This window comes from Bos taurus, chromosome 16, assembly GCF_002263795.3.
Source record: "Bos taurus isolate L1 Dominette 01449 registration number 42190680 breed Hereford chromosome 16, ARS-UCD2.0, whole genome shotgun sequence".
NCBI lineage: Eukaryota > Metazoa > Chordata > Mammalia > Artiodactyla > Bovidae > Bos > Bos taurus.
This window is the reverse complement of record NC_037343.1, coordinates 66,811,588-66,836,252: the sequence shown is the minus strand read 5'-3', so window position 1 is coordinate 66,836,252 and position 24,665 is coordinate 66,811,588. Positions and strand designations below refer to the sequence as shown.

The following is a 24,665-nucleotide window of genomic DNA, read 5'->3' as shown; positions in this document are numbered from 1 at the left end:
AAGCCACAGTCATCAAGACAGTATGGTACTGGCACAAAGACAGAAATATAGATCAATGGAACAAAATAGAAAGCCCAGATAAATTCATACACCTGTGGACACCTTATCTTTGACAAAGGAGGCAAGAATATACAATGGAGAAAAAACAATCTCTTTAACAAGTGGTGCTGGGAAAACTGGTCAACCACTTGTAAAAGAATGAAACTAGAACACTTTCTAACACCATACACAAAAATAAACTCAAAATGGATTAAAGATCTAAATGTAAGACCAGAAACTATAAAACTCCTAGAGGACAACATAGGCAAAACACTCTGACATAAATCACAGCAGGATCCTCTATGATCCACCTCCCAGAATATTGGAAATAAAAGCAAAAATAAACAAATGAGACCTAATTAAACTTAAAAGCTTTTGCACAATGAAGGAAACTACAAGCAAGGTGAAAAGACAGCCTTCAAAATGGGAGAAAATAATAGCAAATGAAGCAACTGACAAAGAATTAATCTCGAAAATATACAAGCATCTCATGAAGCTCAATTCCAGAAAAATAAATGATGCAATCCAAAAATAAGCTGAAGAACTAAACAGATATTTCTCCAAAGAAGACATATGGATGGCTAATAAACACATGAAAAGATGCTCAGTATCACTCATTATCAGAGAAATGAAAAACAAAACCACAAAGAGGTACCATCTCACACCAGTCAGAATAGCTGCTATCAAAAAGTCTACAAACAAATGCTGCAGAGGGTGCAGAGAAAAGGGAACCCTCTTACACGGTTGGTAGGAATGCAAACTAGTACAGCCATTATGGAGAACAGTGTGAAGATTCCTTAAAAAACTGGAAATAGAACTGCCATACAACCCAGTAATCCCACTGCTGGGCATACACACCAAGGAAACCAGAATTGAAGGAGACACGTGTACCCCAATGTTCATTGCAGCACTGTTTACAATAGCCAGGACATGGAAACAACCTAGATGTCCACTGGCAGACGAATGGATAAGAAAGCTGTAGTACATATACACAATGGAATATTTCTCAGCTATTAAAAGAATGCATTTGAATCAGTTCTAATGAGGTGGATGAAACTGGAGCCAAAGTAAGTCAGAAAGAAAACCACCAATACAGTATATTAACACATATATATATGGAATTTAGAAAGATGGTAACGATGACCCTGTATGAGAGACAGCAAAAGAGACACAGATGTAAAGAACAGACTTTTAGACTCTGTGGGAGAAGGTGAGGGTGGGATGATTTGACAGAATAGCATTGAAACATGTGTACTATCATATGTGGAACAGATCGTCAGTCCAGGTTCAATTCATGGAAAAGGGTGCTCAGGGCTGGTGCACTGGGATGACCCTGAAGGATGGGATGGGAAGGGAGTTGGGAGGGGGGTTCAGCATGGGGGACACATGTACACACATGGCTGATTCATGTATGGCAAAAACCACTACAATATTGTAAAGTAATTAGCCTCCAATTAAAATAAATACATAAATAAAAGAAAAAAAAGAAATACAGGAAAAAAATAAACTTCGTAATGCAAAAAAAAAAAAAGCATATCATTGTCAACATTGTTTTCTAAAAATCAACAAGCTTTATAGCTTCTTATAAAGAATGTGACCTGAGACAAGACTTTGCAATGCATATTCACAAGGATATTAATTCTCAAAGCACTGTGTGATTTGAATACCATTGTTGTCATTTATCGTCCCTTCTTTTCCCCAGAGAGAAACCTCAGATGCTTTCTGTACACGCTACTTTTCTGTATCCCAAATGAAAGAAGATGCATGAAAATGAAATTAATGTTATACATTTAATGGTTTAAGTTTAGTGATTTCTCTTACATTTTTCTTGTAAAATTTTAAATTGCTTTTTCCTCAAGTTAATTACCTCTACAAGAAAAATAGCTGAGTCTGGTGAAAAGTTAATGGGCAATTATTTAATTTACTTCAAACTGCATTTCCTTTTCTTGTTTTCAAAACAAATATGAAAGGAATATTTTCAAAGGTTTCTTTTCTAAAAAAAAAATCCAAGTTAATTGTAATAAAACAGCCATCCTTGTTGCTCTTCATATCAGTGATTTGGGAGGAGTTACTAAAAATATTAGAAGAGGAATCAAAAAAGGGTCTGGAAATTACACACACACACACACACACAAATTTTAGTACCATACTAAAATTTTATGAAATTCCTGAATTTTAGTTTCTCAGAGTGGGTTATGAAATAAAATATTCTCTAAGCAAACACTGAAGAGAAAACAAAATACATTCTTTAGGTCAGGGTTAAGTAATGATATAGCTTAGTGTCTTCATATTTGACCTTTACTTGATGAAAATTTTTGCCACTGATTAAAAAAGGAATAATTCACCAGAAACTTTGAAAATAAAAATACTTCCATGGTATCCCCAATGCTTATAACAGTGTCCAATTTTGAATGAAGAGAAAAAGTAAATATTTGATTCCATCCCTAGCTAGTTGTTCTAATTAAGCATCCTCTTGTATCTCAAGACAATGTAAAAATAAATCCTTAAGATGCAGCCAGTACAGAGGAAATCTCCAGAGAAATGGACACCAGCTTTCATTCCAGGGAAGGAAGAAAGATTATTTTCTTGAACAGAGACATTATGACTCTACAGAGTATCTGTACCAAGTTCAGTTCCAGAGGTTGGCTGAGGAGGGCTCTGGGAAGGGAATCAATGGAGTACGATTAAGGACCATGACCCTCCACCCTGGAGACAAACGGAGCAAGGAGGATCTGAAGATCCCTTAGAACAAAAGAAGGGGAGAGGCAGGAAATGAGGAAGTGCCAGGTCTCAATGAGAATGTAGGCATTTGCATTCTGGCCAGCTTTCTAAGAATATATCCCAGATGAATTCTTGCAGAGGGGAAAAGAAATGAATGCAGTAAATCTCTTCCAAACATTCTTTCAGCTAGAAACCTCCATTACATGGCCATACCGAATCTTTATATTACAAAAAGTGATAATTAGATTTTTAAGTATCTTTTGTACCATCAGGTAAAGTTTGTATTGTATTTTATATAGTTTCACTGTTACATATACATTTTTAAAAGAATTTACGCTCGTATGACATTCATTTATTCAATAGCTATTTAAGTCCACTCTCCTGCAGACACTGATTCATCCCATGGTAGACCAGAGGCTCAATGAGAGCTGTAAGGCTCTTGCACTCAGGAGTTCATGATAAAACACCAGAATATAAAAATATAAACAATTAGGGTAATACAATTTTTAATTCCTGTGTTCCACATACTGGATAGAAATTTTTATGTAAATTTTCTTTCAAAGAATGTGGACATCCAAAGTGGAAAAGAATTTGCTATATCAGGGGATAGAAAAGTGAATTGTAAATAAGTATTGAGATAATGACTGAAAAAGAATGATATGAGAAAGGAAATAGAGGATTAATGAGAGACATTATCAGAAGAAATTTAATAAAAGAGAAAAAGAGACAAGGGATAACTATAAAAACCTACTTAGACATTTATGAAACATAATCCAATTTAGCATGCAATTTAAAAATAGAGACAGGCACAATGAAAGAATCGCGATGGAATACATATTTGGAATGCCAAACTCCTGAGTTTTTTCACCCTGTGCCCCAATTATGCTCATACCATATATAGTCCCAACTGAAGTCATGCACTCGACAGTGAAACCAACTGAAGTATTAAACTTCAAACTCCAATCTGAACTGTTAATTTGTACACAGTGGTGGTTTGTTCCTTCCTTCCTTCATTCATTCTTCCATTCATTCTATATGAGCACGTTCTATATGCCAGGCATTTTACTAAGGGATTCAGTGATTAACTCAATCAGACATAATCTTTCACTATGAAATCCCAACTACTTTGTGACAGAAAGAGGCCATGAGATATGACCAATCCTGGAGGACAGGACGGGATTCTCTAAGGAAGTGGTATTCCAGATGAGATTTTGAAAACAGGATTTTAAACTCGATTAAAGAAGCATGGACATGAGGCCAAGATGAAGAACAAGAATTTCCTATGCAAAGGAGATGAGAAGGAAATGGCAACCCACTCCAGTATTTCTGCCTAGAGAATTCCATGGACAGAGGAGCCTGGTGCGCTACTGTCCATGGAGTCACAAAGAGTCGGACACAACTGAGTGACTAACACACACACATGCAAGGAGAGTAGCACATGCAAGGGCCTCACAGGGAGACAGGTGAGGATCCAGACACAGGAGACTCTACGCAAAGACCCCTAGAGCAGATCTCAGGCCCAAGGGACACAGTGGCTCCAGGAAGGGCTGACAGGTAGACAGGCCTCAGGTCACTCAGGAATTTGGGAAGACTTGGGTGACGTGAGGGTAGGAGGTGAGTGGACAGGGTATTAGAAGGGAATGTTGAACTTTTTTTTAGATCTTTTGTCTGCTGGTCAGAGTAGAGAAAGGCCTGGAAAATTAAAGCAAGAATAAAAGCAGGGAAATCACTTAGAAGCTTTTTTGCATTAATTCAGCCTAAAGATACAATTATGACCAACCTAGATAGCATATTAAAAAGCAGAGATATTACTTCGCCAACAAGGGTCCGTCTAGTCAAGGCTATGGTTTTCCCAGTGGTCATGTAGGGATGTGAGAATTTGACTGTGAAGAAAGCTGAGCACCGAAGAATTGATGCTTTTGAACTGTGGTGTTGGAAAAGACTCTTCAGAGTCCCTTGGACTGCAGGGAGATTCAACCAGTCCATTCTAAAGGAGATCAGTCCTGGGTGTTCATTGGAAGGACTGATGCTAAAGCTGAAACTCCAATACTTTGGCCACCTCATGGGAAGAGATGACTCATTTGAAAAGACCCTGATGCTGGGAGGGATTGGGGGCAGGAGGAGAAGGGGACGACAGAGGATGAGATGGCTGGATGGCATCACCGACTCAATGGACATGAGTTTCAGTGAACTCCAGGAGTTGGTGATGGACAGGGAGGCCTGGCATGCTGCGACTCATGGGGTCACAAAAAGTCGGACACGACTGAAAGACTGAACTGAACTGAAAGATACAATAACTGGGACTATGACATGCTAATATTAATGAATGAAAGTCAATTGATATAAAAATTATTAAGAAAGTTAAAAACCAAGATTTGATTGATGGTTTGGAGGGGAAAAGATGTATATTAAGGATGATTCAGAATTTTGGTGAATAACCAGGATACTACAGATATAATTCACAAAGATAACAAACAGAAGACAAAGAACAAGATTTAGAACCATATTAGAAGGAATGGAAAGAGAACATCTGTGAGTTTCACTTTGGAGTGCCATTGTGACATCCTGGAGACTGACTGAAGGGTCTAATTCTCAGAGGAGAGTTCTAGGCTAGAAATGTATTTATGTGTGTATGGATGATTTTTCCTAAAGAGAAAAAATAAAAATGAGACAAATAAATGGGGCCAGTTTGCAAACCTACTAGGATCCTAAACATTTAATGGCCAACTGGGGGGAATGAGCTGCCTAGGAAGCTTAAGAATAGTGGGATGAAAAGTGAAAGAATATGTAAAGGAAGAGAATGCCTCAAGATGAAGGGAGAGGCCAGTATTGCCGACAGCTACAAAGACGTTTAACTAACATCCTGACAAATGAAATGTTTCCACTGCATATAGCAAAGCCAGAGATTATGTGTCACCAGCTAGAGCTACATAGAGCATGGGTGTGGCGACGAGATTGAAATAGACTAAGAAGTAACTGCAGAAGGCACGTGAGGAAAAGATGGCAGGGAATACTGACAACTTTCCAGGCACTGAAGGAACTGAGAAATGAAAGTTGCTATTTGTAAGAGAATTTTGAGAAAAACAGTGATTTGTTGGTTAGTCTGTTTTGTTTCCAACAGTTGGATTCACTGGGACAGGGGTTTGTTTTGGAGGTAGACTTGAACATATTTATAGGAAACAGAGGAGGGGGTGGGAGGAATTAGGAGACTGGGATTGATATATATATACACTATTAATACTATGTATAAAATAGTATAAATAAACTAAAGAGAACCTCTTGTATAGAACATGAACCCTACTCAATACTCTGGGGTGACCTAAAGAGGAAGTAAAAACAAAAAAAGAGATGATATATGTATATGTACAGCTGATTGATGTTGTTGTACAGCAGAAACACAACACTGTAAAGTAACTGACCTCCAATTTTTTAAAAAAGTAAATGGGAAACCTAAAGCAGTTTTAAAAAAAAAAAAAACAGCTTGAGAGCATTAAGATCCTAAGAAAGCCAAGGAGTTGTGATTAAGTAGAGAATGTGGATAGGATGGGTATCAAATGCATGTGGATTACACGTAAGGTATGAGGAAGCCAAGGGCTTCCATTTAAATGTGCCTGTGTGTGAAACAGTAAGTGAGACAGCTTGCTCAGAGTGGATCATTAGCCGAAAATGGTCCATAGGAAAAGGGCAATGGAATACAGGTTTAAGAAGAATAGCTAAAGTTTGCAACTGTCACTGGGAGGCGTGGGAGATATAATTGACCAAAGAAACAGAACCGGATCATGGGAGTATTGAGAGTCCAGTGGAAGCAGGTGGCTGTGTATTTATAGTGAAATCAACCTGCCATATCGTGAGACTCCAGTGGCACCTGGCATAGTCATTTTGGTCCTTCAGGAATGAAGTTTTGCCTTTTGAACAAAAAAGCAATGGACAAGAAAAAAAGCTGTGTTTTTGACATGACAAGACTCTGAGCTAGATTGGAAGAAAGTGAAAAAAGGAGACTCCGAAGGCCTGGGAGACAGGATAGGGATCACTGGACTGGAATGTTTGATGAGGGTGAAGAAGCAGTTACAGTAAGACACTGTAACAAGCTTGGTGGACAGATGGTTGCGGCAGGAGATTAAAAGCTTGAATGAGTGACCTGAGAGAAAAGAATGAATTGGGTATTTTGCCTGGGGAATCCCCATGGACAGAGGAGCCTGGTGGGCTATCGTCCAAGGGGTTACAAAGACTTGGACATGATTGAGCAACTAAGCACAAACACACAAGGTTCAGAGGGTGTGCGGGAATAGAAGACTGAGACGGAGGAAAGGAAAGGTCACTGAAGACCAGGTCAGGAACTGAGAGCAGAAGGTTCTGACAGGTCATTCCAGTCACTGCGGAGGTGCCCTGGAATGATGGCAGCCCTAAAGGGGACAGGTAGCCAGTGATCCAGTCACCAACAGCTTCAATGAGCAGTGCCCAAAAAGACCTATAGGTGATTGCAGCAGAGACCATCCATGGAGGACAGGACAGTAAAACAGCCTCAAAGAAGCAAGTTATTTAAAAAAAAAAAAAAATCAATGGATTTGAGAAAAATGACCTCTACGAGGAATGAGGAGAAGGTACATGTTAACCTTATCTCCAAGTCCTATTTTTCAGGATAACATTTCAACCAACTATTCATCTACTCTACTAACAAAACTATGCTTACAAACATTTATATAGATGACTTAAAGAATTTTTAAGTTATCCTAATTATAGCACAACGATTACAGGAAAAAAATTAACTGTTCCTTATGACACAGTGAAAGAAGTCAGCGAAAGGAGTCATCTAGTGCTCAGGTGTATCTGACTTTTTGCAGCCCCCATGGACTGTAGCACACCAGGCTCTTCTGTCCATGGAATTTTCTAAGCAAGGATACTGGAGTGGGTTGCCACTTTCTACTCCAGGGTGTCTTCCTGACCTGGGGATTGAACCCACATCTCCTGTGTCTCCTACATTGGTAAGTGGATTTACCACTGAAGTCATCTAGCTGCTGCTGCTGCTGCTGCTAAGTCGCTTCAGTACTGTCCGACTCTGCGCGACCCCACAGATGGCAGCCCACCAAGCTTCCTCGTCCCTGGGATTCTCCAGGCAAGAATACTGGAGTGGGTTGCCATTTCCTTCTCCAGTGCTTGAAAGTGAAAAGTGAAAGTGAAGTCGCTCAGTCCTGTCCGACTCAGCGACCCCATGGACTGCAGCCTACCAGGCTTCTCTGTCCATGGGATTTTCCAGGCAAGAGTACTGGAGTGGGTCGCCATTGCCTTCTCTGGAAGTCATCTAGAGCAGAAGTCAATAAACTTTTCTCTGAAGCATCACACAGTAAACACTTAGGCTTTGTGGGCCAGTCTGTCACAACTACAGAACTCTGCCTCTGTTGCGTGGAAGCAGCTACAGACAATGCATAAATGAAGGTGGTGTTTTGAACCCAATCTGTCCCAATTCCATGTGTATCATTCAAGTCAGAAAAAGTGGTATTGGAATCTAAAAACTAAGAATTATTACTTTCAGACTTAAAACTGAAGATGATCAGCCAAAAGTTCATGATTTTCCTTTCCCCTGAAAGAAATAAAATTAAAAGAAAGCACTCACCTGAACATAGAGTTCTCTGAGCTCATATTGAAATTTCTTGGGATCTGTGGTAACTGTTACTGGGCCAATCTCTGTGGAGATAAAAATGACGTAAGTCAAGAATAGTGCTCAATAGCATTAAAGTCTTTAGCATACTGTGGTTGCAAATGTCCTTTCACTATGCACTGTACAGTTAACTGAACAATTAGAAATAGTCAACAAAACAACAAAGACCATTTCTCAATTTAGAGCTACCAAAGACTACTTTAAAATTTGGCATAAATGATGCATACTTAAAATAGTGAATTTTTAGCCTTAGGAAATGCAAAAAAGTGAAAGTGAGTCACCCAGTCGTGTCCAACTTTGCAAACCCATGGATGAAACAGTCCATGGAATTCTCCAGGCCAGAATACTGGTATGGGTAGCCTTTCCCTTCTCCAGGAGATCTTCCCGACCCAGGAATCAAACCCAGGTCTCCCACATTGCAGGTGGATTCTCTACCAGCTGAGCCACCAGGAAAATGCAAAGAGGGAGTTAAAATGTCACAGGGCAAAGAATCAGGAGACATCAGTTTCAGTCTCTTTTCACTCTCACCAGTTAGTGAGTATTTACGGAGCAACTATTTTGTTGTTGAACTCTAAATTAATCACTATCCGTCTTTTAATTTTGATTTGTCAACTACAAGTTGTAAATTTGTTTGCAAATAAAACATTTAATACTAAACCAAAAAAAAAGCCAAATGACCCTTCTTTGTCCACAGGGTTTTAAGAACTTGCAGGAGCACAGATAGGAAGATCAGAAGCACAGATACCAGGATATTGAAAGTTCAAACACAGTCACTACCACTTCATTTGCCATAGCTGGGGTTGCTGTCCCTCATTATCACCATTCTCCTAAACTGCCTTTGACGAAAGTAATTACCTCTGGGGTCACTGCAACCCTCATGACTGTCCTAATATAATGCACAAACCATTGTTTCAAGTGGAAACAAGTAGCAGGACCGTTTCCTGGTGAAAACCAAGACCTAAGTCAGGTGAAGAGAAGAAGTCCAGATACCAGTAGGGTTAAGTTGATAGAAATATAAATATAGATACACACACAGAACATGTTTATTTAATAGCAAACATTTTAATCTGCAAAGACCATTTTCTTAAAAAAAAAAAATTAACCTTTAAAATAGACAAGCTGAAACTGGCCTTTACAGGTATCAATTACTTCCCCCAGAAAACATCCATGGGTGTGTATTTAGTCACTCAGTCATGTCCAAATCTTTGTGACCTATGGACTGCAGCCCACCAGTCTCCTCTGTCCATGAGGATTCTCCAGGCAAGAATACTGGAGTGGGTTGCTATGCTGTTCTCCAGGGGATCTTCCCGACCCAGGGATCAAACCCAGGTCTCCCTCATTGCAGGCAGATTCTTTACCAGCTGAGCCACTAGGGAAGCCTGGAAACACCCATATGTTAGTCATTCAGTTGTGTCCGACTATTCGACCCCACAGACTATAGCCCACAAGGCTCCTCTGTCCAGGAGGAATTCTGCAGGCAAGAAGACTGGAGTGGGTAGCCATTCCCTTCTCCAGGGGATCTTTCTTGCCCAGGGACCCAGGAATCAAACCCAGGTCTCCTGCATTGCAGGCAGATGCTTTACAGTCTGAGCCACCAGGGAAGCCTGGAAACATCCATATATTTAAGTAATAGTTTAAAATTCATCCAAGTATCATGTGTACAGACATAGCACCTTAAATTCCTAGGGTAGATCAAAGCTTTTCTATTTTATGTAATGAAGATAATAATACAAAATTATAAAGATACTTAACATTTAGTTTTTATGAGACATTAGCTTCAAACACATACTGTTAGAATAGGACTTATGACTTCAAAGGATAATAATTAATGAGCCAGGCCTTCTATAATATGCTAAATGTGATACAAAAACAGATTGCAGAATTTTAGAAATAAATGAGGTAAACTGGATAGGAAGCATGATATGCTTGTCATAGCCCATGTAATTTTTCTTAGAAATTACATGAAAATATGTCTCCATTCTTCACCACAGATTAGACATCTTGCAGCATGCAAAAGGAATGAAGAGGTGATTGGAGAAACTGTGTGAAAATGCAAACATCTGAATTCCATACAGAGAAGAACAGTCATTAGCTATGTAAACGTCATGTCCTGAGTATATGGAAAATCGGAGAAGACTACTCCCTCAAGACTAAACAAAGGCATATTTTGCAAAGGAATGCAAAACAGCAAAGAATATACCAGGCAGTTACACCCTGACATATAAATTGTCAGCAGCACCATCAAGCCACGCTTCTGTGCTTCTACATGGCATAATACTAAAATAAATCTAGAATTAAAAACTCAAGAACCAGAAAGGAATAAAAGAATACTAGAAAAATCAATTATATGAAAATAAATAGTACAGACATGCAAGAACATTCCTTATAATAACAATTTTTTAAATAGCCCTGACACATGTCTGTCTTCAATAGTAGAGATTAGGGGATGCTATTAAAATAGGAGAACTGATTAGCCTTCATTTAATTATCGAGAGATTCAAATACCCACCTGTTTTCAACAAAGACAGGAAATATTTCCTGAAGCTTATTTATATACATTTTTGCAAATCACACTGGACACTTGAGATAAACCTTTTATCAGTTATAAGAAATACTCAGACCAAAAAAAAAAAAAAAATACTCAGGAGAGATAAAGCCTTGCCAGGCTGCCATATCCCTCCAGCTATAAGCATCTTTTCCAACTCTTTTGAATGGAATGATATAACTATTTGGCAAAATCAACCTTCCTTTTAGGACTTGTGTCCATTTCAGCCTTTCTCTTCATTTAATAGAGCCCTACACCAGCTGTGTCATGAGCAATTTCCTCTTCTCTCTTTTTTTTTTCTCACCTTCAACGACATTCAACAAGTGTAACTTTGTCTTCTTTTCCTGACTGAGCATGGTCCTCTATTGCTTACAGAATTGAATGAGAACTCTCCAAAGCATTACAGGTCCTCTCTTCTATGTAGCTAATCTTCAAACTTTGTCACACTGCTTAGCATGAAGACACTGCTCTTCCTTCGCATCTTTCATGGCCATTCCCACGTCTTTCATCTGCCCAGACACCTCTCACTCTAGAAAGTATGAATCAAGTCCCATCTCCTTGGACCTTCTGCCATTTCTTCAGTAAACATTAATGTTGGTTGATGTTTGTATGATAAAGACACGGGAAGAATGAAGGGGCATAATGTTTAACAGAATAAATGATCATATTCCATTTTATTCAATGACTTTATCTGGTTGCTTACCAAAATAACACCTATATAGATATACTGGGTTGGCCAAAAAGTTCGTTCGGTTTTCTCCACAGGAAAATCCGAATGAACTTTTTGGCCAATCCAATATAAAACAGCCATCAGTCTCCAAAGAGAATCCTCAAGCTTGATGGGTCATTAAAAATCATTTGCTTCAATTTTGTTATCTACGGACAAGAAAACCTGAGGTTCAGAGATGATGAAATTGAAAAACTTTGGTAGTGAAGAAAGAGGTTAAGACATCTAAAAACATTCTCTATACTGAGCAACCTCCACAGCTCACTAACATTTCCTCTTTTCCAAGATCTTCATTCTATCAATGATTATATCACTGTGAACTTTCTCCTTTCCTCTGGATCATGGGCAAAACAGGTCGTATTTGGAGTACCTAAACTGATGCACACAATATCTAGAATTCTTGATTGTCATGTGCCTGGGTATTTGAAAATAGATTAAAAGAAACAATTTTTTTCTTCCAGTTTTACTGAGATATAATTATTATGACATACGACATTACATAGGGACTACCCTGGTGACTCAGGGTAAATAATCTACCTGAATTTCAGGAGACCCAGGTTCAATCCCTGGGTTGGGAAAATTCCCTAGAGAAGGGCAAGGCAACCCACTCCAGTATTTTTGCCTAGAAAATCCCATATACAGAGGAGCCTGGCAGGCTACAGTCCATGGGGTCACAGAGAGTCGGACATAACTCAGCGACCAACACAAGGCAAGGAGCAACTAACAGTTTCACTTTTTCACAATAAATACAGAAAGAAAAGTACGGAAAAAGTAGAGCGGGAGTACTAATATAGGAAAAGCACTTTTCAGAATGAATCAAGGAGATTTCAAAAAGGAAATGAAAATTTAGGATTTCAAATTAGAAACAATGAAAAAGTACTTTACTAATGCTAATTTTTTAAAAATTCTATATATCAAGTTTTCACAACAGCTCTGTATTTCATCAAATTACTGCTATTACCTATGGTTCGGTATGGTGGTGGTTTTCAGTCACGTCCGACTCTTTGCTAACTCATGGATTACAGCCCGCCAGGCTCCTCTGTCCATGGAATTCTCTAGGTAAGAATACCGGAGTGGGTAGCCATTCCCTTCTCGAGGGGATTTTCCCAGCCCAGTGATCGAACCTGGTCTCCCGCATTGCAGGCAGATTCTTTACCATCTGAGCCACCAAGGAAGCCAATATTATTATACAAATAATTGAAGGTGGTAATGATAAGCCAAAGGCAACCAGTCCCTTTCAAGGGTCCCACCATACTGACCTGAGAGCATCTATCACATGATATGTGATTGCCATTGCTTTTTGTCTCCCTCACTTGATTATCAGCCTAAGGAGATGTACCTATAAATAAATTCTAAATAAACATTTGAAGATGAGAAGACGGGAAACGAAAGAATAAAGATTAAGCCCAGGTCTTCAGACCCTTCATTTCGTGTGCCTTTCATTTTACTGTGGAACCTCCAGGCTACAGCTAAAGATCACACTACATAATCAGCATGACGACACTCACTAGGTAACTGAATGGTTGACTTCCTCTTTACACAAAAGTATTTATTCTTTCATCAAGTTATTGATGCAGATAGTCAACATGTACAATTTCCCACATACTGCTGATCTTAAAAAAGCAAAAGAAACATTTTTAAGCAAAACATTTTATAAGCAAAATTCTTTTGCTTATAAAAGAATTATAAGTACAAGGAGCAAGTTACACTTCAGAAGATCATTTTTGATTAAAAAAAAAATGTCTGAAACTCTAAACAAGTCTTTCCTCTTCTCATTGATTGTGTTATTTCCTGTTTCCTAGGGATTTATCAGATGGGTTGGATTTATTTCCAACATCTCAGCCATTGTTCTCCTAATCTGAGTTGCTGAGTTGAATTTGAGCAAATAATGGAAAGAAGTTCACAATGTAGTATTTTCTTTTACTGCTTCACTTGGCAAGATCAATATCCAGTTCCTCACTTCCTTTTTCCTTTTCACTAACAGATTTCTGCTCCTTACAGTTTTTCTTTACTCAAAGTGGTTCCTTGATAACAAGAGGTATATTTACTGCTGCTTGCTGGAGTCTCAAACACTTTTTGTGAATGGTTTGATAACAATGCTTACAATTTCCTTGGTTTTTTAAAATATGTAGTTTTATATTTATAACTGTACATAAATATGTGAAAAATTAAAATGAAAACCCCTAAGCTGCACTATAAATTAATCAATATTCGCAAAGCATTACAAAAGGTCAAAATAAATATATAAATCACAGTGCTTGCCATGGAGGAAATTTAAATACAGTTGAAAATTTTTTTAAATAGCAAGCTATGTGCTTGGGGCTGGTGCACTGGGACGACCCAGAGGGATGGTATGGGGAGGGAGGAGGGAGGAGGGTTCAGGATGGGGAACACATGTATACCTGTGGCAGATTCATTTCGATATTTGGCAAAACTAACACAATATTGTAAAGTTTAAAAATAAAATAAAATTTTTAAAAAAAGCAAGCTATGAAAAATTAATCTAGCCTCAGAGAAGAGCAAATATTTTCAGTGTCCAGAGAAATACCCCTGAGCTCTTGGGAAATACACAGTGAAGACATCAGGGAGAAGACATGGTATGAGTTGGGACTTGAAGAGAACACTGAATTCACAAAGGGTGATATCAGAGCAAAGAAATTCTAGGCACTGGGACATGGCCTGTTCAAAATGCCTTCTATGAGCTGACTCTTAACACATTCACTTTCTAAAAATTCAACTCTCAATTAATCTTACACAAATCAATTATAATATCTTCTGTGCAAAACTGTAATATAAATATATACATATTTAAAGCATTTAAATTATTTAAATAAAAATCAATAATTACGTTTCTTGCTTTGGAATGTTATAGAAAATCAGATTAATAAGTATACTTTCATTGTTTTCAATTTAACAAGATACTCTTTCCAGATTTCTCTCTCCTCATTTAATTATAATGTTGCTGTCCAGCACCATTTTTGAATGATTTGCATCTAAGTCACAAAAAAGAACTGTTTCCTGACTTTGAGCTGAGCTAATGTCAAAGATATTTCAGGACTCATTTAACTGAGTACATGCCTGCTCACATTAAAACAGGTAATTTTCAAGACCACTTAAAGACCCTTAATGATTGTTTTGACATGAAGTGATGTAACTTGGTGTGTTTTATAAAATCTGAGTCAAGGATGAATTCATGCACAGTATGTAATATTGATTACATACACAGCATTCTGTTTTACTTTCCAAAGAGGTTATTCATTTAACAATGAGTTGTATAATTGTAAACACATTGCACTTAGCACAACTGTAGATAATGTATGTATATTGCAAGGGTCATTTCACTTAGACTGAACAGGATATAGAAAAAATCATGCACATGAATTCAGCAATGTTTCATAGCTGTTTAGAGCAGGAAGCAAAGAAGAATGCCTTAATAACTGACACAGGATCATGAGGTATACTGAGTAGGATGTTATTGCTTAGACTGGACTTTGGCCAGAGCTCCAGCAAGCACTCTTGCAAAAACAGCCGTGGGATTTTTAATGACCCAACAAAATCCAGATTCTCAGTTTTGCCTGTACTCCTAAATATTTAAACATCAAAACATACCCACGCATTGGTAAGTTACACTCAGAAATATAATAAAACATATAATATTTTAAGTCATGCTATTTTAACAAATTTAATAAACAAGCTCTCCATTGTGATTAACGTATTCTGAAAAAAAAAAACAAGAAGAAAATAGATATTACATTCAAGAATATTTTAAAATTTAAATAATGATATTCTTACAGAAAAATGTGTTTTAAACTTTAAGATTAAAAAAAAATATGACAATTCATTTCAAAGTTTTCATTGTTCTCTTAGACAATTCCTTAGCATTACCGGTCTTCCAAATAAATTTAGGCAGCAGGGAGGGATAAAGAAAATAAAAATTATAAAAAGAGCAGTAAAGTATTTTTGAAAAAGAAAAAAATATGCTTGCAAATCCTTAGAAAAGAATCATTAATATTGCTGAAATTTCAACATGTTAGGAGAACAGACAATCTCAGTCCTGATTGTTTCTACAACTTAACAAATGCATGCAATCCTTTGATCATGTTTTCAGGGAAAATGTAATTCAGTGGTCCAAAACCATATTCATGAAGTAAACACTTTATCTGCAAACAATGAGAATCAGAGACATGGCAAAAATATAGACGCTTTTATGTATCTGTATGGAGAAGGCAATGGCACCCCACTCCAGTACTCTTGCCTGGAAAATCCCATGGACAGAGGAGCCTGGTGGGCTGCAGTCCATGGGGTCTCTAAAATCGGACACGACTGAGCGACTTCACTTTCACTTTTCACTTTCATGCATTGCAGAAGGGAAATGGCAACCCACTCCAGTGTTCTTGCCTGGAGAATCCCAGGGACGGGGGAGCCTGGTGGTCTGCTGTCTCTGGGGTCACACAGAGTCAGACACGACTGAAGTGACTTAGCATAGCATAGCATGTATCTGTATATATGTTATGCGTGTGGTATTCCCTGAACACTTGCATTCATTCATTCATTCAACAAACAGGCATTCTATCCTAAAGCCTGGTTCAAACTGTCAGGAGAAAGCAAATATTTACATTTAAAGAGTGGAGGTTTGAGTATAAGAAAGTCGGAAATATCTGGGTGTATCTTACAAACTAAGAGGTGGTTGAATGGACTTATGACCAGTATGTTGTATAAAGCCCTAATCTCAAAAGGATCCCTGCCTTGGAGTTTAATGCTTGTAGTCACTGTCCTGAAGTAATTTTATCTCTTAATTTGTGTTTTGTAAAGCAAAGTTCAATGGGCAGATGTAATAGGCACTGCAAACCTGGAGCCTCATTTCCACAGTCCTGCCCCACACCACCTTCAGGGGACAGGGCACCTGTTCTACTCCCTTAAAGGCCAGGCCCTACCCAGCAGCCCCATCCCTGCTTCTGCTGACTGTCACCATCCGCCTGCTACGCAGCGAGGACCTAGATATGAGGACGGGGAGGGTTAGGATGAGGGCATGTGACAGACGGTCAAGGCTAGAGGCCAAGTCTTAGCCTCTTAGCCAGGACGAGCCTTTTCATACACTCCCAATTCATGCACCAAGCATTTCCCAGCACCTAGCACCAAAGTTTATAAATCCCTGGGGGACGCCTGTCTAACAAGGGTTGAGGCAGCGGGGCCAGGGACAGAGGAGATGTCTGTCTCAACTTCACCTGTTTCCAGCCTGAGCACAGTGCTTGGGTCCCACTGGCACAAGGGGAAACTTGACAGCCTGTATCCCTAGGGACCTCAGGGGCCAGGGTGGGTGTGCATTTGACCTCCAGGTACCCTGGTACCCAGGGGTGCTCATTTTGCAGGTACCATGTTGGGAGGATCTTCTTTTCTCCTTGCAACCCAATGAAGTCTAGATTAAACTATTAGCATGAATTTTACCATCTATCTTTATTTTGTGAAATGCCAATTTTAAATGCAAATATCAGAATATTTGACTAGTATGCAGATTTATGCAAACTATACAATTTGTATTTCATGGCTGGTTACAGATGGTGCCTCCAGCTGTCCAGAAGAAACACACAAGTCAGATTCAGCAAGATTAAAGGAGGAACCATTCAGTCACAGTATGAATACTCCAAGTTTATCAAGACATCGAACTAAGGAGTACTTCTTATTGAAAAACATAAAAGATTTTTTAAAATTAAAAGGCCATGATTATATAAAGAAAAGCTAAATATTGAAATATATGTATTTCAAGTTAATTTATGGATTTAATACATTAAAAATCTAAAAAAGAATTTTTTCATTTGTGCTTTAGAATACTTAGCAACAATATTCTTTAATGTATTCTAAATAGCACATGGGTGATTTTATCAACGAAAACTGGCCAAACAAAGTATAAATAGGACAACGTAAGCACAAGTAACTAAAAGGACAGAAGTACTTACTGATGCGCAAATAAATATGTAAAAACTGGAAAAAAATTAATGATTATAAATAAGCATCTGAAGATATATAAAATAAGATTATTTATGTTAAAAAATGTAACTCTAATTCGAATTTTATAGTATCTAGTAAAAATAACCTCCAAAGGGTTAAAGGTTCAGTATAACCATTATAATTACTTCAACTGAATCTAAACGAGAATATATATATCAGATATATAAAAAATAACATTCTCCTTTTCAAAGTAATAGAAGAAATCACAAGGGCCACTACTGACAGATATAAATATATAAAAATCAAGTAAAAGTTAAAACCTAAAAAGCTATGAAGCCAGATTTGGGAACATTTGTTTCATCGATTTAACTAAAAATCCATGTTATCTGAAGAAATCATTCAAATTTTTACCAAAAAAAAGTATAAAATACCATCACTAAAAGAAAGAAAAATTCATTAACAGAATAATAAAAAAAACAAGACTAGAAACAAATGCTCGTATTTTGTTATAGAGAGACATAAACTATAGCAAATTTGAAGTAACTTGTAAGAAAGAAAATTATTTTGTTTAATATTATCACTGCAACCAGGGTCATACTAAATAAACCTGGCATATTTGTACTCTTTAAGATTATAAGTAGTTGCAACTTTTATGAAATTCACTGTAGTTATATGTATGATATGATTATAGGTATGATGTCTTAAAGTTATCTTGTGGTAAAGTTATTTCCCACTTTGTTATAATCCACTGAAAATAGATACTGACATCGCTAGGACAGCAACAAATAGTATCAAAATAGAGAAATGATTAAAAAACATGAGTCTCTAAATAACATTAGGCAGCAATTAAACTCTTGTTCCATGTCGAAAAACAAGTAAATGTTTATCATATACCATTAAACAAAAACAGCAAAACACAGAACTATAGGTAAAATCACTTGGCCAGCAGTCCAGTAATTAAGACTGCGCCTTCCAACCCAAGCTGCAGGCTTGATCCCTGTTTGGGAGCTAAGATTCCATACACACCTCGTGGCCAAAAAATCAGAACAGAGACAAGAGAAACAATATTGTAATAAATCCAATAAAGACATTAAACATGACCCACATCAAAAAAAAAAAAAAAAGACTTATAGGTACTTAGATTGCAACTATGAACAAAGGCAGATACGCATAAAGACAAATTCTGAAAAGTCACACCAGAGCAAAAACTGATGTTTGGAATAAGTGGAGGAATGATTATTTTATCTTCAAATTTCTCACATTTGTATTTGTAAATATTGTAAATTACAAGTATTATCTGTATTTCTAAATTAAGGAGAAAGAGAGAAATTTCACTTGATCACATATAGGCTTGAGGTTGTGCTCATGCATTCTGCCTTAGTATGGTTCTAAGTTCTTGGTATGGTTCTGAACTGGTTTAACTTGAGTGCAAAAGTCACTTCAGTTGTGTCTGACTCTCTGTGACCCTGTGGACAGCAGCCCCCCAGACTCCTCTTCCATTGGATTCTCCGTGCAAGAACACTGGAGTGGGTTGCCATTTCCTTCCTCCAAGGGATCTTCCCTACCCAGGAATCAAATACATGTCTCTTCTGTCTCCTGTATTGGCAGGCAGGTTCTTTACCACTAGCACCACCTGGGAAACCCTGCCCTCCTTCAGGGAATCTTTCCAACCCAGGGATCAAAACCAGGTCTCCTGCATTGCAGGCAGATTCTTTACTGACTGAGCCACCAGGGAAGTCCAAGAATACTGGAGTGGGTAGCCTATCCCTTCTCCAGCATATCTTCCCAACCAGGAATCAAACTGGGGTCTCCTGCAATACAGGTGGATTCTTTACCAGCTGAGCTAGCAGGGAAGCCCCATCAACGCAAGTTTCCATTTTAAATTTAAACACTTCTCCTACAGGGAAGGTCAGAGTAATCACCTTCAGTTCAGTTCAGTCGCTCAGTCGTGTCCGACTCTTTGCGACCCCATGAATCACAGCATGCCAGGCCTCCCTGTCCATCACCATGTCCCGGAGTTCACCCAGACTCATGTCCATCAAGTCGGTGATGCCATCCAGTCACCTCATCCTCTGTCGTCCCCTTTTCCTCCTGCCCCCAATCCCTCCCAGCATCAGAGTCTTTTCCAATGAGTCAACTCTTTGCATGAGGTGGCCAAAGTACTGGAGTTTTAGCTTTAGCATCATTCCTTCCAAAGAACACCCAGGGCTGATTTCCTTTAGAATGGACTGGTTGGATTCCTTGCAGTCCAAGGGACTCTCAGGAGTCTTCTCCAACACCACAATTCATTAGCATCAATTCTTCAGCGCTCAGCTTTCTTCATAGTCCAACTCTCACATCCATACATGACCACAGGAAAAACCATAGCCTTGACTAGATGAACCTTTGTTGGCAAAGTAATGTCTCTGCTTTTGAATATGCTATCTAGGTTGGTCATAACTTTCCTTCCAAGGAGTAAGCGTCTTTTAATTTCATGGCTGCAGTCACCATCTGTAGTGATTTTGGAGCCTAGTAAAATAAAGTCTGACACTGTTTCCACTGTTTCCCTATCTATTTGCCATGAAGTGATGGGACCGGATGCCATGATCTTCATTTTCTGAATGTTGAGCTTTAAGCCAACTTTTTTCACTCTCCTCTTTCACTTTCATCAAGAGGCTTTTAGTTCCTCTTCACTTTCTGCCATAAGGGTGGTGTCATCTGCAAATCTGATGTTATTGACATTTCTCCTGGCAATCTTGATTCCAGCTTGTGCTTCTTCCAGCCCAGCGTTTCTCATGATGTACTCTGCATAGAAGTTAAATAAGCAGGGTGACAATATACAGCCTTGACGTACTCCTTTTCCTATTTGGAACCAGTCTATTGTTCTATGTCCAGTTCTAACCGTTGCTTCGTGATCTGCATATACCTTAGTTGGTGACTAAAAGCATCCCAGATTTGGAAATTACTATAGTCTAAGGTCACTGAAATTAATTACTTTATGCCATTGTGACTAGGTCCCAAGGCGTTTTCAACCCAAGACAAGTCTGTGCTTTGTGCCCATACTTGGTGAGAGGAAAGCTTTCACATAAGAGCCATCTCACCTCTTCTCCTCCCAAATCATCGACACACTACTGCATAAGCAAAGACTCGCATGTCCCCACAGGCCCCAAAAGGCTGTGGTGCACATCCAAATAAAAAACAAGAGACACTGTGGCATTTCTCCTGTGTCACAGTAATCAGTCCTTTCTTACTCTCTCGGGGTGTGACTGACTGATGGATTGATTAACCGCACTGCATGGCACGGGGGATCTTAGTTCCCTATCCAATGATCGAACCTGCACCCCCTAATTTGGAAATGTGGAATACTAACCACTGGACCATCAGGGAAGTCTTCCATCTCAGGGTTTCAATACCCCTGCTCCAAGTTCCCATGCTTTTCTTCTTCCCTCTGAGGAGCCTTCCTGTTAACCAATTATATCAAGCCTTCCCTGGTGGCTCCGTTGGTAAAGAATCTGCCTGCAATGCAGGAGATCCAGGTTTGATCCCTGGGTTGGGAAGGTCCCCTAGAGGAGGGCATGGCAACTCACTCCAGTATTCTTGCCTGGAGAATTCCATGGACAGAAGAGCCTGGTGGGTTACAGTCCATGGGGCCTCAAAGAGTCAGACACAACTAGGCGACTAAGCACATGCCTCTGTTTAAAATTTGAACTCCACAAGGTGAGGGTTGTTACTTTCTATACAACATTACTCAAACCAAAATGCAATAATTAACATATTTTATAAGGATCCACTAATAGCAATTAGAAGGGACACTGGGAAGGCAATTTGACCAAGTGCACTTCCCAACCAAACTAATTTATAGTGCTTAAATGACTCAAATGCCATCAGAAAATCTATACAACCTAGATGAAAGGTGACACTGAATTTGGAATTAGCCACTCATGTGGCCTTCATTTACTAAATGTTTGACCTAAGAGGCAGTCTGTTATTTTGCTTAAGAGCTCAGGCACTGGAATCAAAGCTACTTGGGTTACAATCAAGGCTCTGCCATAATATTTTTTGGTTTTGTTTTTAACTTTTATCCAGTTCCTAAATCTCCATGTCTTGATTTCCCCCATTTTAGTAAGGGAAAACTGAACCATTCCTAAAACACTGGGTTTGTTGTGAGAAGTGTTTGATGAGGTTGTTTAATGAGGATAGCAAGCAAATGTAATGCTTGGAATGGATTGACCAGGCTAACTCTGCTATTGCTACTGCTGCTACTGTTGGTAACTTTCATGGCAATCTAAAAGACATTATGTTAGATATTATGACTGCAGCCATGAAATTAAAAGACACTTACTCCTTGGAAGGAAAGTTATGACCAACTTAGATAGCATATTCAAAAGCAGTGACATTACTTTGCCAACAAAGGTTCGTCTAGTCAAGGCTATGGTTTTTCCAGTGGTCATGTATGGATGTGAGAGTTGGACTGTGAAGAAGGCTGAGCGCCGAAGAATTGATGCTTTTGAACTGTGGTGTTGGAGAAGACTCTTGAGAGTCCCTTGGACTGCAAGGAGATCCAACCAGTCCATTCTGAAGGAGATCAGCCCTGGGATTTCTTTGGAAGGAATGATGCTAAAGCTGAAACCCCAGTACTTTGGCCACCTCATGCGAAGAGTTGACTCATTGGAAAAGACTCTGATGCTGGGAGGGTTAGGGGGCAGGAGGAGAAGGGGACGACAGAGGATGAGATGGCTGGATGGCATCACTGACTCGATGGACATGAGTCTGGGTGAACTCCGGGAGTTGGTGATGGACAGGGAAGCCTGGCGTGCTGTGATTCATGGGGTCGCAAAGCGTCGGACACGACTGAGGGACTGAACTGAACTGAACTGATGATTGGTTAAGGGCTCCCCAGGAGGGGGAGTGGTAAAGCATCTGCCTGCCAACGCAGATGGGTTCAATCCCTGGGTCAGAAAGATCCCATGGAGTAGGAAATGGCAACCCACTCCAGTATTCTTGCCTGGAAAATTCCACAGACAGAGGAACCTGGCAGGTTATAGTCCACAGTGTAGCAAAGAGTCAGACTGAACAGCACACACACAATGATTGGTTTTTTTAAAAATCTACTATAAGGAACAAATTCACTCTGGGAGTTTAGTAAAACATAATACTTTTCTTGTGCTTCTCACTGTTTAAGATGATTTAATGAATTTGAATTTCCAACTCAACAAGGCATTAGTTAAGTATACTCTTTTTTTTTTTTAAAGTAAGGTACATTCTTATCAGAGCTTCCCTGATGGTCAGACAATAAAGAATGCAAGAGACCCAGGTTCAATTTCTGGTTTGGAAAGATCGCCTGGAGAAGGGAACAGCTACCCACTCCAGTATTCTTGCTTGGAGAATTCCATGGATAGAGGAGCCCGGCAGGCTACAGTCTATGGAGTCACAAAGAGTCAGACAGGAATGAGCGATCAACAGACACACACATTCTCATCAAGTCATGCCTTAATTTTTTACCTTGCATCAGATAAAAAATGTCAAACTTTCAGATGACTGAAACTCTTTCTTGCCTTTGGAGATAACAGAACAACACTTCTCATACTTGCCATTAAATCAGATCTCAGAATTTGAAGTCACATGATCAAGTATTTAAAAGATATGTTTGATCTTTACTTTCCACTTCAGTGATACTTAAAAATATTAATACCCAAACAAGACTGAGATAAAAACACCATTTATCAAAAAAAAAAAAATAGGTATATGATTCTGGGTTGCTAATTAATACAGTATATGAAAATACTACTAAAGCTATATTATCTGTTCACTCTGCCCAAAATAAAGAAAAATATCCACCTCTACACCTTTGTTTATATTTTTTCTATATAAGAGACTGCTTTCTCCCTTATCAAACTTTTACTCAAGATTTAATTCAGGTGTCAACTTTTTTGGAACAAATTCCTCAGTGTCTCAATCCTCAGAGGTCACTCCTCTGAATTCTTTTAATGACATATCCTAACTGTTTGGTAAATAACCCGATGTGCTAAATGTCCTCTAAAATGGCCTCCAAGGATCCCCACCATCTGATATTCACACCCTTCTGTAATCCCCTCTCCTTAAGAATGGGATGAACTTAATGACCTGCCTCTAATGAACAGAACAGAACAAAACTAATGAAATGTCACCACTGAGATTAGGGTGAAAAAAATTTCACCTTCTGTCTTGCATGCCCTCTCTCGCTCTCTGATGGAAATTACCCATGAGAGTTATCCTGTTATCCCTTACAGGGAGGACCCCACAGCAAGGAGTTAAGGGCAGTCTTTTGCCAACAGCCAACAAAAAACTCAATCTTGACAACAACCCCGTGAGTAAGAAACTGGACCTTCTTCAGTCAAGCCATGCCACGACCACAGACCCAGTCAGTACCTCGACTGTAGACTTGATTGTGAGACCTTGATTGTGAGAGAGTCAGAGAACCCAGTTTAGTTGTACCAGAATTCCTGACTCACAAAAAGTGTGATTTAATAAACATCTGTTATGTTTCAACTCTAAGGCTTAGAATAATTTTTCATGCAACAGGTTCATTTCACTGCATATTCAGTCTCTATAGTGTGAAAGTGTTAATTGCTCAGTTGTGTACAACTCTTTGCAACCCCATGGACTGTAGCCCACCAGGCTCCTCTGTCTATGGGATTCTCCATGTAAGAATACTGGAGTAAGTGGCCATTTCCTATTCCAGAGGATCTTCCCAACCCAGAATATAATGCAGGTCCCCTACATTGCAGGCAGATTCTTTACCATCTGAGCCACCAGGGAAGCCCGTTCATTCTCCATAACTATTAATTTCATCATGATAATTAAATCAATAAAGTTAATCAGGTGGATGAATTAAGAAAATTAAAAGAAACTGAAATTGAATTCAAGACTCTAAAGAAGTTATTGAAAAAGCACACATTGTGCCAAAGAATAAATTGACAAATATTTAAGCTCTCTTTAACACTTTTTAATTCAACAAATCATCTTTCAATCCCTATTAGGTATTTACACCCCAAGCTTAAAGCTGACCATTG

The 24,665-nt window shown here is 38.8% G+C and overlaps 1 protein-coding gene across 3 annotated transcripts in view; it reads right to left on the bottom strand.

Moving 5' to 3' along the window:
- Window positions 1-24,665, bottom strand: part of HMCN1 (hemicentin 1) — a 540,104-nt gene that overhangs the window by 409,483 nt on the left and 105,956 nt on the right. For all 3 annotated transcript variants that reach the window (XM_010813560.4, XM_024976236.2, NM_001192537.3), the window contains exon 2: window positions 8,372-8,442. In XM_010813560.4, coding sequence (XP_010811862.2) covers window positions 8,372-8,442 — 71 coding nt within the window. The remainder of the gene's footprint in view (window positions 1-8,371; window positions 8,443-24,665) is intronic.